Genomic DNA, 11595 nt, shown 5'->3' on the forward strand with positions numbered 1-11595 from the left:
CAGCCCGGCGGGGGCCGGAGCGTCCCTGTGCTTAACGGGAAGCAGGAAGGAGTGGCCGCCCGCGTCGGGCTCCTACACCGTTATGAGGGGTGTGTGGCAGCTTGGGGAGCCGCCGGGGAAACTGGCTTTCTGGGCAGGAGCCTGCTAATTGCCGGCTGGCTGAGGCCCTCTGCCAAGCAAGCGAGTTAACTGCAGGTGTGTGGCGCGGCTAATCTTCGGCCTGCGCTTGGCGCGCCTCTCTCTCCCCAAGCCTGGCTCTTGGCGCCGGAACCTGGTCTCGGTCACCTGGAATGCCAGGCCCAGGGGTCGGGGAGTGAGCCCCTCTTCCCAGAGGCTTCAATCAGGGAAGGCCTCCAGCGGGCGAGCACCCCACTTCTGTGTTGGGGCAGAGGGTAGATACGCTGTCCGGGGCCAGAGGTGGGGTGACTAGGCCTGAATGTGGCCGGCAGCACTTGTGGGGCTCCCAAGGGTAAGGCGTCGACTGCAGCTGTGTCCCTCAGGGCCTGGCCCTGACCATACAGTGACCTGCACACTCTTCCCCAGAGAGACAGAGAGAGAGATCCTTGTCTCCCCTGACACCCCACGCTCCACTCCCCTCACTGGGGCCTCTGGCCAGACTTTCCCCTGGGAGGAAGGGACTCCTCTTTCCCCTGTCACTGGCCACAGGCTTGGTTGATTCTTCACTGTGTCCTCCAGCACCGCCTCCAGCGGCCTCTTGGACCTGCAGCCTCTCCTGGTCCCTGGGGGCTGTAGCCGCGTTTGTTTAGGTGTATTGGGACCTTTGGTGGGACATTCCAGACTAGCTGTGGGCCCGAGGGGGGCCCCGGAGGACCTCGCTGCCTCCCACCCACATCTTTTCCATATCTGACCTAAATCTTGGGGCCTCTACTGCGGCTGGGAGCAGTGACACACCTCTTCTCGGCTTCATCCATGGCTTGCAGCCTTCTAGTTCATGACCTGCTGCTGCTGGCTGAAAAGAACATTTTTAACAAGGAAGACTATTCAGGACTTCTTCCCTTCCTTTTTGTGGTCCCTCGGGCTTCAGTGGCAGTGGGGAGCTGCGGGACCCCCTCTTTGTCACTCTGTCCTCCCTCGATGACCTGCTTTATTGTCTTCCTCAGTTATTTCTCTCACCTCCGAGAGCCAGGGGGACCATCATCACATGGAGTCTGGGTGAATTCCTTCTTCACAGGCCCAAACTTCTGTCCTCCCAGCCCTCTGGGTCTGCAAGCCCCCACAGGGTCCCTCCCTCTGCTCCTTTTCATCCACCCAGGAGGGTCTTGGTGCCGCGACAGAGTTGGGGCAAAGGTTGGAGCTGGGCGGAGCCCCGCTCAAGTTCCTGGTAATCCAATGCCCATGAAATCCCTGCTCTCCTGGCCTCTCTCCAGCCTGGGCCTCGGAAAGTGGCTTCTGTGTCTCTGAGGCAGGTGTGTGTGTGCGTGCGTGAAAGAGACAGACTGACACACACACCGCGTGTCCTTGTTTGTGGGGGGAGTCAGCTTCGAGTGGAAAGGTGGCTGCAGATGTGACTTTCTGGCAAGAAATCAAGTCACTGCCTGAGGGCCAAGAGGGTCTGAGGAGCAGGGTCCCCTCCTCACCCTGTGGGCACAACCCCTTCTCTCTCCCCAGCCTCTTGTTTCTGGGATCCCTTGCGTGGCTGGGTTTGCTGGTGCCAAGACTCACACAAAACTCCTCGGTTCTGTGGAGGTGTGTGAGTGAGGCCCGTGAGAGCGAGTGCTCTGCTGATGGACAGGATGACAAGGGAGGGCTGTGGTCGCAGAAAGCTTGAAACTCAGGTGTGAGAGTCCCATTAACCTGCATTTCCAAATCCCTACGCACCCTGCCCTTTTCTCTCACTCCTCTCCCCCACTCTCTTCACTTGGAGGAGGAGAGGACAGGTACTGTCTTGTCCTGGGGTTGAGATGTCACACTCTTCGGGTGGCTGCCCTCAGCTGTCCTCTGACACCACTCTGCCTCGCTCCCTCTTGTAGGTGTAGCCCTTGGAGACCAAGAGGGGCTCTTCCCACCCGCCAGCCCTCTGAATCCTTAACTCCCAAAATTCCCCTCACAAGAGACATCCTGCCGGTTTCCTTTCCTTTCTTTCTTTTTTTATTTTTTTTGAGTTGGAGTCTCACTCTGTCGCCCAGACTGGAGTGCAGTGGCTGCTCCCGGCCACCGCAGCCTCGACCTGCTGGGCTCCGGCAATCCTTCCGCCTCAGCCTTCCGAGTAGCCGGAATTACAGGCGCGCGCTACCACGCCTGGCTGATTTTTTGATTTATTGTAGAGATGAGGTCTCGCCAAGTTGCCCAGGTGGGTCTCGAACCCGCGGGCTCAGGCAATCCACTCACCTCAGCCTCCCAAGGCGCCGGATTACAGGCTGAGCCACCGAGCCTGGCTCTTTCTTTCTTTTGAAAAAATTTTTTTCTTTTAAAGATGTGGGGTACAAATTCAGGGTCAGGTATACAAATGTTCCTGATGCCGTACCGTTTTCAATGACCCTCCTGGAGTTGGGACCCAGTGTCTGGGACCGCCTGTCCCCTTGTAGATTTCATTGGAGGAAGAATTGGGCTCTGAGAAAGTGCAGTCAGGTGCCTGGGTCAGGCGTATTTCCCACTTCCCTCAGGCTAAGCAAGAAATGGGGGGAGTGCGGACTCATCTAGGTGCAGACTCTGTGTGTCCCTTCTCTGCCCTGTTTTCTGCCACTTTTCTCTAGGAGAAGAGTGTGCGTGTTTGTGTGGGGAACGTTCCACTGTGGGTCATTACACTTAATTTTTGTATTTTTGCTCAGTTTACATTTACATTTTGTTCAGTTCCAAAGCCTTCCATCTCTTTAACTAATTAAATATTTATTCTGGCTAAGGTGGAGGGGGAAGGGCCTGGAATGTGTGGAGGGAGGGTTGGGGGAGGAGCAGGGGGAAGGTGGGGCTGACGCTCCTTCATTGTCAGTGCTGCCCTCTGATTTCATCGGAGAGAGCAGTGACCAGGAGTGGGGACAAGAGGGTAAAGTCCTTGAGCTGGATACTGACCCGTGACAGGCCGAGGGATTTCGCAAGGGCTTCTGTGGTGGGTAGGGGCGGAGCTGGGGCTGTTGGAGCAGCCGAGGACCAGCCCGGCACAGCAGTGGTCTCAGGGCTCAGCCTTCAGTCAGCAAGACCCGTCGGCCTCCAGTTCACAGTGGGTAACCATCTCCCCACTCTCTTTCCTCCTGGGCTGGGAGGGGACCACCTTCCTTCTGTCTCGGCCATCCTGAATGCCACCACCTCTGCTCCCTCTGGGTCGAGAAGGAGGGGTGGGGAGCCTGGAGAAGACTGCCCAGGTTACCCTACTGGCCTTTGTCGCTGAGTCCTAGGACTGCCAGGTGCTGTTCCAGGGCCAGCATCCCGAACTCTACGGGGTCATCTCGCTGCTTCTCTCAGCATTGAGCTACTGCTGTTCCCCATGAGCCACAGACTATTCTTTCCTGACTCTGGGTATCCAGGGGTCACTACCACCCCGTGCCTTTCTCTTTCAGTGGAGGAAAGGGGGAGGAGGTGTGATGAGGCAGCTCTTCCCTGGCGGAGGGGGTTTGGTGTTCCCCGGCAGATGAGTGTTTTACTTTCTGGCTCAGGCTTTGTAAGAAATAGCTCTTGGCCGGGCTCAGTGGCTCAGCCTGTAATCCCAGCACTTTGGGAGGCCGAGGTGAGTGGATTGCCTGAGCCCGCGGGTTCGAGACCTGCTTGGGCAACTTGGCGAGACCTCATCTCTACAATAAATAAAAAATTAGCCGGGCTTGGTAGCGCACGCCTGTAGTTCCAGCTACTTGGAAGACTGAGGCGGAAGGATGGCCGGAGCCCAGCAGGTCGAGGCTGCGGTGGCCGGGAGCGGCCACTGCACTCCAGTCTGGGTGACAGAGTGAGACTCCAACTCAAAAAAAAAAAAAGAAAGAAATAGCTCTTAATTCCACCAGCTGTCTTGGTCTGCTGTCTTGATTTCCTGTCCCTGTCCCCTAATCCTCTGCTGTCCTGCCTTCACTTTCTGAAGTCTTCCGCCTTATGTATTGGGACTGGATGGCTTGGCACGTGGTATCGACCTGTGTGCAGTAATCTTCTGATGTCCACTGATAGTTTTTTTTTTTCTTAGTTTTCTTTTTTTTTTTTTTCCCAAGTCGAGTCTCACTCTGTCACCCAGGCTGGAGTGCAGTGGCACGCTCACGGCCACAGCAGCCTTGACCTGCTGGACTCAGGCCATCCTGCCACCTCAGCCTCCCAAGTAGCTGGAACTACAGGTGTGTGCCTCCACACCTGGCTAATTTTTTGAATTATTGTGGAGATGGGGTCTCACCAAGTGCCCAGGGTGGTCTCGAACACGTGGTCTCAGGCAGTCCTCTCACCTTGGTCTCCCAAAGTACTGGGATTATAGGCGTGAGCCACTGCACCCAGTCTAAAGTTTTCAAACAAAGTTTATTAGAGAAAGAAAGGAGAAAAGAAAGGGAAACATCCAGAGCTGGTGGCATGGACAAAGGAAACAGCCCACTGATAGTTCTTGAGCTCAGCATCATTCGGGGACATACTTTTTTTTTTTTTTAATTTACCCTCATAGCAATTAGCAGTCTCCACCTACTGTTTTTTTTTTTTTTTGAGTTGGCGTCTCACTCTGTCGCCCAGACTGGAGTGCAGTAGCCGCTCCCAGCCACCGCAGCCTCAACCTGCTGGGCTCCGGCGATCCTTCCGCCTCAGCCTTCCACCTCAGCCTTCCACGTAGCTGGAACTACAGGCACGCACTACCACGCCCGGCTAATTTTTTTTTTTTTTAAATTTATTGTAGAGATGAGGTCTCACCAAGTTGCCCAAGCGGGTCTCGAACCCCCGGGCTCAGGCAATCCACTCACCTCAGCCTCCCAAAGGTGCAGGATTACAGGCTGAGCCACCGAGCCCGGCTGGGGACATACTTCTGCTTTACTCTGGCCTCTTAAGTTTTCTCTAGGGACTGGCTACCCAGATGAGTTGTAGGGAAAGGGAGGAATGGTTTGCCCCAGCCCTGCCAAGTGTTAACTCCTTCCCATCCCCGTACCCCAGGGAAGCGTCTAGCTGTGAGTTGGTCTGGGGGCCGGAGGGTATAGTAGCCCAAGAGTGGTGGGGAAGGAAGGATGCCTCAGACTTTACTCAGATTTTTGGCTACGGCTTCTCGTGCCAGGTCCTCTGGGTTAGGGTAGCAACACGATGAAGACCCCGCAGGATATTTATTCATTTATTTATTTTGAGTTGGAGTCTCACTCTGTCACCCAGACTGGAGTGCAGTGGCCCACTTATGGCCACTGCAGCCTCGACCTGCATAGCTCAGGCAGTCCTTCCACCTTAGCCTTCCAAGTAGCTGGAACTACAGGCACGTACCACCATGCCCGGCTAATTTTTTGATTTATTATAGAAAGGAGGTCTCACCAAGTTGCCCAGGCGGGTCTCGAACCCATAGGCTCAGGCAATCCTCTCGCCTCGGCCTCCCCAAGCGCTGGGATTATAGGCGTGAGCCACTTCTCCCAGCAGACCCCAGGGTCTTAATGCCAGGCAATTGGGACTTGTGGGATGTCTGCATTTCCTTGGGTTGCTGTATAGTAAATGTCACTGGAAAGCCACCAGATTGCAGCTAAGGAAACTGACTTGCCTGAGGCCACATCTCCCTGACCGGGATTCCAGGCTTGAGTCTCCGCCCCTGCTGCTCTGGATCCACCGTGAAAGCGTTCACCTCTCTCTTTCCCCACAGCTGCCCCTCCTGATGCCCTGTGCCTTCCCCCCTCACTCAGGATGCTCCAGACCTTGTACGATTACTTCTGGTGGGAGCGGCTGTGGCTGCCTGTGAACTTAACCTGGGCCGATCTAGAAGACCGGGATGGACGTGTCTATGCCAAAGCCTCTGACCTCTATGTCACACTACCCCTGGCCTTGCTCTTCCTCATCATCCGACACTTCTTTGAGCTGTGAGCACGCCAACCTCCCCGCCAACCTCCCCGCACGCCGTCCCTCGCGGCCGGCCAGTTTCTTGGGCGTCAAGCTTGTCTACAACTGCTTAGTTAGCCCCGGACCCTGGTGTTTTTGCTCCCCAGGTCTTTGCCCACTGGGTGTCCCCCTCCCCCAGAGGCACTGTTGTCTTCCCAAGGGCTCGGCACCCCCAGGCCGTTCCCTTCAATGGTTACTTGTTCTCATCCTCCACCCGCCACCCCGCCCGGCCACTAGTGAACACAGGCCGCTTTGTCAGCTGTGGGCAGCCTGGGAGGCTAGAGGAAAAGGGTTGCCAGGAAAATGGGGAAACTGAGGCCCAGAATAGAGCTGTCCAAGTGTGAAGTCCTTTCCCCTCCCAGCGAGCCAGGTATCTCACTCCTGTCTCTTCCCCAGTTACGTGGCTACGCCTCTGGCTGCCCTCCTGAATGTCAAGGAGAAAACTCGGCTGCGGGCACCTCCCAATGCCACCCTGGAGCACTTCTACCTGACCAGCGGCAAGCAACCCAAGCAGGTAACGCGCTGCATGCTGTTCCGGCTCTAGGAAGTAGAGTTTTGGTGGGGAGCAGAAGGGGTCACATGCCAGCTGGGGGGGGTTGGGGGGTGAAGAGACGGGGAGTGGTGGTGCAGACTGGCGCATCCCTGGGAGAGGCTGGGGGACGCTGTGATGATCTGAGGCCAAACATGACGGGCTTCTCCCTGTGCCCAGGCGGAGGTGGAGCTTTTGTCCCGCCAGAGTGGGCTCTCTGGCCGCCAGGTGGAGCGCTGGTTCCGCCGCCGCCGCAACCAGGACCGGCCCAGTCTCCTCAAGAAGTTCCGAGAAGCCAGGTGGGAGAGGTTGGGGCAAAAGGAGCTGGGAAGCAGAGGAAGGGCTGATTTGTTTTGCCGGGAGGGGTGGGCCGTGGCTGCAGCTGCGGCCGGGGAGATGAGGTGAATTCAGTTACTCATGGTGTCTTGGGAGGGCACCTGCAGGCACCAGGGGTTCAGGAAGGTCATGCCATTCTTCACCCTGGCCATTTCTGCTTCCTCTTCCAGCTGGAGGTTCACATTTTACCTGATTGCCTTCATCGCTGGCATGGCTGTCATTGTGGATGTGAGTGGGAATCACTGGGACACGGGAGCAGATTCTCTGGCAGGGTGAGGTGAGGCCAGGAATGTGGGCTCCTCCTCTTTTAACCTCTCTCCGTCTCTCTGCAGAAGCCCTGGTTCTATGACATGAAGAAAGTTTGGGAGGGCTATCCCATACAGGTATGAGCAGAGTCCTTCCTCCTGTGGGGTGGACTAAGACATACACACCCATGAGAAGAGAAACTAGAGCTGCGGAACTGAGAATCACCCCAGGGGCTGGAGGGCTGGGCTTGGCGCGCTGAGACCCTTGGGTCTAGCTGCTCTTCCCTCTCCCCCTTCCCAGAGCACTGTCCCTTCCCAGTACTGGTACTACATAATTGAACTTTCCTTCTACTGGTCCCTGCTCTTCAGCATTGCCTCTGATGTCAAGCGAAAGGTGCGTGAAGCGGCTGTGCGGTTTAGCCCGAGAGCTGAGCTGAGGCCCCGGGACGAACGCCCTCTCCCTCCCTTGACTTCTGGGTCTCTGGATGGAGCTGTTGGGATATGGGGAGCAAAAGGTGGGGGGGAGGGGAACAGTAGGGGCTGGGGAGGAAAGTCCCCTAAAGCCTGCCTCTTTTCTGCAGGATTTCAAGGAACAGATCATCCACCACGTGGCCACCATTATCCTCATCAGCTTCTCCTGGTTTGCCAATTACATCCGAGCTGGCACCCTCATCATGGCTCTGCATGACTCTTCCGACTACCTGCTGGAGGTTAGGCTTCCTCACACCCAGAGACCCCAGTGCAGGTTCTTTTGTCCCTTTGGTTTGGTTTGGGGCCTGGGGGTGCCGTTCCTGGGACCAGGGGAGGGGGCCCAGAGCCAGGGCGGCTAGCTGGGGTGTACATCTGAGCATCCCGGGAGTCGGGAGCCCATGGTGACGGATCAGCTATCTGTGCAGTCAGCCAAGATGTTTAACTATGCGGGATGGAAAAACACCTGCAACAACATCTTCATCATCTTCGCCGTTGTTTTCATCATCACCCGACTGGTCATCCTGCCCTTTTGGTGAGTAGGAAGCCAGGCTGTTCTCAAGAACTCAGGAGTCCTGCCTTTCTCCCCCATCCGTGTTGACAGTTCTGGGTCTCCCCTCTAATCCTCAGGATACTGCACTGCACCCTGGTGTACCCACTGGAGCTCTACCCGGCCTTCTTTGGCTATTACTTCTTCAACTCCATGATGGGCGTGTTACAGCTGCTGCACATCTTCTGGGCCTACCTCATTCTGCGCATGGCCCACAAGTTCATAACTGGAAAGGTGAAGGCTCTGCCCCCACTTACTCTTCTCAACCCCAGACCTTCCCGAACTCCCCGTCATGCCAGCAACCCTCTAAAAAACTAGGGTGAGGCCCTGAGTATAGCAGGAACAGGCCCTCGGAGGGTATCTGGCAACCCTTCTTGTTCCCTTTCCACAGTTGGTAGAAGACGAACGCAGTGACCGGGAAGAAACGGAGAGCTCAGAGGGGGAGGAGGCTGTGGCCGGGGGAGGAGCAAAGAGCCGGCCCCTAGCCAATGGCCACCCCATCCTCAATAACAACCATTGCAAGAATGACTGAACCATGATGCCAGCTGCCTCCCAGATGAATGCATAAAGCCAAGGAACTACCCTGCCCTCCCTCTTGGGTCACTTTCAGCTCTGGGGAGAAAGGAGAAAGTGAGAGGAACAATCTCTGTACCCTTCCTCCTTGCTTTGTCACCCAGTTGCCTTCAAACCAAATTCTTACCAGCCGATCCCCAGGCAGAGGGGAGGCTGGATATATCCTTTGTATGAGGGGGGATAGTCCTGTTTTCCTCTCTATCCTCCGAGCTATCCTTACTATTGCTTTTGAAACCCTTCCTCTGCTCGGGGTAGGGGTTATACTCACATTCCTTACTCTTAGAATTGGGCCTTCATTGTTTGCCTTGACTCCCTGGCCTCCAGAGCCAGGGTTGTGCCTTACTGTCCCATCTGTGGGCCTCATTCTGCCAAAGTTGGACCAAGGCTCACCATTCTAAGCTCCCTAACTTGGGCCAGAAACCAAAGCTGAGCTTTTAACTTTTTTCACTCTGAGACACAGATGAATTGAGTGGGGGGGGGGTCCATGTGACCTTTACTGCACCTCTGCCAAAAAGTGGGGACTGTACTAGGGACTGCTCGGATGATCTCTCCTTGTGTTAGTTCCCAGCCTGCTGTCCCTGCAGCCACAGGCCCAGGATCTGACTGCCTCCTTTCTCTGGCCTCTTCCCCTTCCCTCTTCTCTTCAACTAGACTAGCTGGTTTGGAGTAGAAGGGCAACTAATTCTAATTTTTATTTATTAAATATTTGGGGTTTTGGTTTTAAAGCCAGAATTACAGCTAGCACCTAGCATTTCAGCAGAGGGACCATTTCAGACCAAAATGTACTGTTAATGGTTTTTTTTTAATTAAAATATATTAAAGAGTAAATAAAACATGGCAACAAGTGTCAGACTATGAGGAATTGAGAAGGGGGATCAACTAAATAAACTAAGATAGTCTTTCTTATGCCTTCCTTGCAGTTATGTAACATTCTTTTAAAAATTTCACATGGCAAAAGAGAAAAAGCAAACATAGAAGAATTGACAGCAGCCCATGCGAAGGGTGGGGGAACAGATCACTCACCGTAAGATGAACTGGGAATATTGGGCTGAGAGCAGAAACCAGATCACAATCTCAGTTTTGTCATCTTTCAAGAAGCGATACAAACCAGGAATAGAAGATATACAACCTCCATTCCAGGAAGAAAGTCTGTTAGAAGCATGAACAACTGAACAAATAAGGGACGGGAGGGACGTCAGGCCTAGGTTAGAGTGGTCACCTCTCCCCACCGTGTAGTGCCTTAGGAGGTGGAGAGGGAGCCTGCCTGCTAGCACCACACCAGAAGGTATCTTCTGATCTAGAACCCCTATTTCTATCTACTAGGAGCTGAGGGGGAGTAGCTAGACCAGAGACCTGGGGCCAGAGTTCAACAGTCAGGAAGACTGAGTTCCTGAAGAAAGGACAGTTCGAGAAGAGTTCTGAAGGTTAGGAAGAAGCTGTCTCTAAAGGAGACGTCCTCTGCATTCGATGGCCCCACAGCAACACAGCAGCTCCTTGCCTTCCACACTGCCCACCTCGTAGTTGTAGTCCCAAGTAAGTTCTGTCCCAGCCCGAATTCTCCTGAAGAGGAAGAAAAGGACAGGGTGTGAGAAGACAGCAGATAACCACACCCCTGGGGCTACAGAGTGTGTAGGTGAAGCTGTGTTGATGATGGAAAAGGGGCCCTGAGAATTTCCACGATCCTCTCTCCCCAATCACCCAATCTCATGACTCCTTACTTGCTGGCAAAGAAGGCCACCCAGGGGAATCGGAGATCATGGGTATCCACGAAGACATTCTGGACAAACAGGTTAGGGCTGCAGCTGTGCTGTGGGTTTAAGGACAGGATCCAGTAAGAGCCAGGGAAACAGAATCTGGCTTTGTGGTGTGAGACTCGGAAAAAAAATGATGCTACCTGACCCACCCCATCATGGCAGATGTTTTAAGAGAATGCTACCTCTTAAGATCCTTTGAGATCAAGAATTTATAACAAGAAAAAGTGGGTTTATGGAGTGTTAAAGGAACTGGAAACCTGAGGACCATGGGATAATCCAGCATTGAGAGGTAGGAGGAAGGGGTCTCACATTGAGGTAGCGGCCCAGGTTGCCTTCAAGCTTGGCGTCAATGATGTAGCAAGACTCCTCACCATCGTAGAATTGGCGTGTGTTCTTACGCACAGGTGCACTTTCCCCCTTGTCCACGGAGGCCATGTTTGTTGATTTAATGGCAATGCCATGGGTTGATTTAAGAGCAAATCCTCGGGTTGACTTTACTGCCACTTGGCGCTTCATTGGACCTGGACAGGAAGGAGAATAGGGTCAGGACCCATCCCAACTCATGATTAGACATTCCATTTCCATTGTTTTCCCACACTGCAGCTCAGGAATACCAATAAACTGGGAATTGGGCAATGATCCTAAGGGGCAATGTTTTCAAGTAGGTGAAGGAGCTGAGGGAAAAGAGTAGGGAACTGGGAAGAAGAGAGGACAAGTCAATGTTTAGCTTAGAGTTAGAGAGCTCTCCCAGAGATGCTGCTCTTTGAGTCAGGGCCTCACTCTGTCATCCAGGCTGGGGTGCAGTAGCACACTCACGGCTCAATGCAGCCTCAACCTCCTGGGCTCAGCTGATCCTTCTTCCTCAGCCTCCTGAGTAACTGGGACTACAGGTGTTCACCACCATGTCTGACTAATATTTTGGTAGAGACGAGACTTACTATGTTATCTAGGCTGGTCTCAAATTCCTCTCTCCTTGGTCTCCCAAAGTGTCAGGATTACAAGCATGAGCCACTGCACTCAGCCTCAATTCTTTTTTTTTTTTTTGAGGTGGAGTTTCACTCTGTCGCCCAGACTGGAGTGCAGTGGCCGCTCCCGGCCGCCGCAGCCTCAACCTGCTGGGCTCCAGCGATCCTTCCGCCTCAGCCTTCTGAGTAGCTGGAACTACAGGCG

The 11595-nt window shown here is 54.3% G+C and overlaps 2 protein-coding genes across 4 annotated transcripts in view; one reads left to right on the forward strand and one right to left on the reverse strand.

Moving 5' to 3' along the window:
* The first annotated feature begins 5581 nt into the window (after positions 1 to 5581).
* On the forward strand, positions 5582 to 9577 carry CERS2 (ceramide synthase 2). Of its 3 annotated transcripts, XM_021708517.1 has the most exons (11): positions 5582 to 5951; positions 6367 to 6484; positions 6680 to 6798; positions 7006 to 7063; positions 7168 to 7218; positions 7382 to 7474; positions 7662 to 7790; positions 7977 to 8083; positions 8179 to 8332; positions 8490 to 8647; positions 9010 to 9507. In XM_021708517.1, exons 1-10 carry the CDS (start codon positions 5779 to 5781, stop codon positions 8628 to 8630), a joined length of 1143 nt encoding a protein of 380 aa, XP_021564192.1. In that variant the 5' UTR covers positions 5582 to 5778; the 3' UTR covers positions 8631 to 8647; positions 9010 to 9507. The 3 variants fall into 3 exon arrangements, 2 of the variants coding, with proteins under 2 accessions (XP_021564192.1, XP_008048145.1); XR_002481469.1 differs by having other exon boundaries at positions 7662 to 7825; positions 8490 to 9507; XM_008049954.2 differs by having other exon boundaries at positions 8490 to 9577.
* Positions 9455 to 11595, reverse strand: part of LOC103251380 (histone-lysine N-methyltransferase SETDB1-like) — a 3202-nt gene continuing 1061 nt past the window's right edge. Inside the window, exons 4-6 of the mRNA XM_008049953.1 lie at positions 10735 to 10946; positions 10390 to 10478; positions 9455 to 10231 (exon numbers count right to left, since the gene is read on the reverse strand). Coding sequence (XP_008048144.1) covers positions 10114 to 10231; positions 10390 to 10478; positions 10735 to 10946 — 419 coding nt within the window. The 3' untranslated portion in view covers positions 9455 to 10113. The remainder of the gene's footprint in view (positions 10232 to 10389; positions 10479 to 10734; positions 10947 to 11595) is intronic.

The sequence above is a fragment of the Carlito syrichta genome, unplaced genomic scaffold (genome assembly GCF_000164805.1).
Source record: "Carlito syrichta isolate Samal-C Ts95f unplaced genomic scaffold, Tarsius_syrichta-2.0.1 Scaffold142850, whole genome shotgun sequence".
In the NCBI taxonomy this organism is placed as follows: Eukaryota; Metazoa; Chordata; class Mammalia; order Primates; family Tarsiidae; genus Carlito; species Carlito syrichta.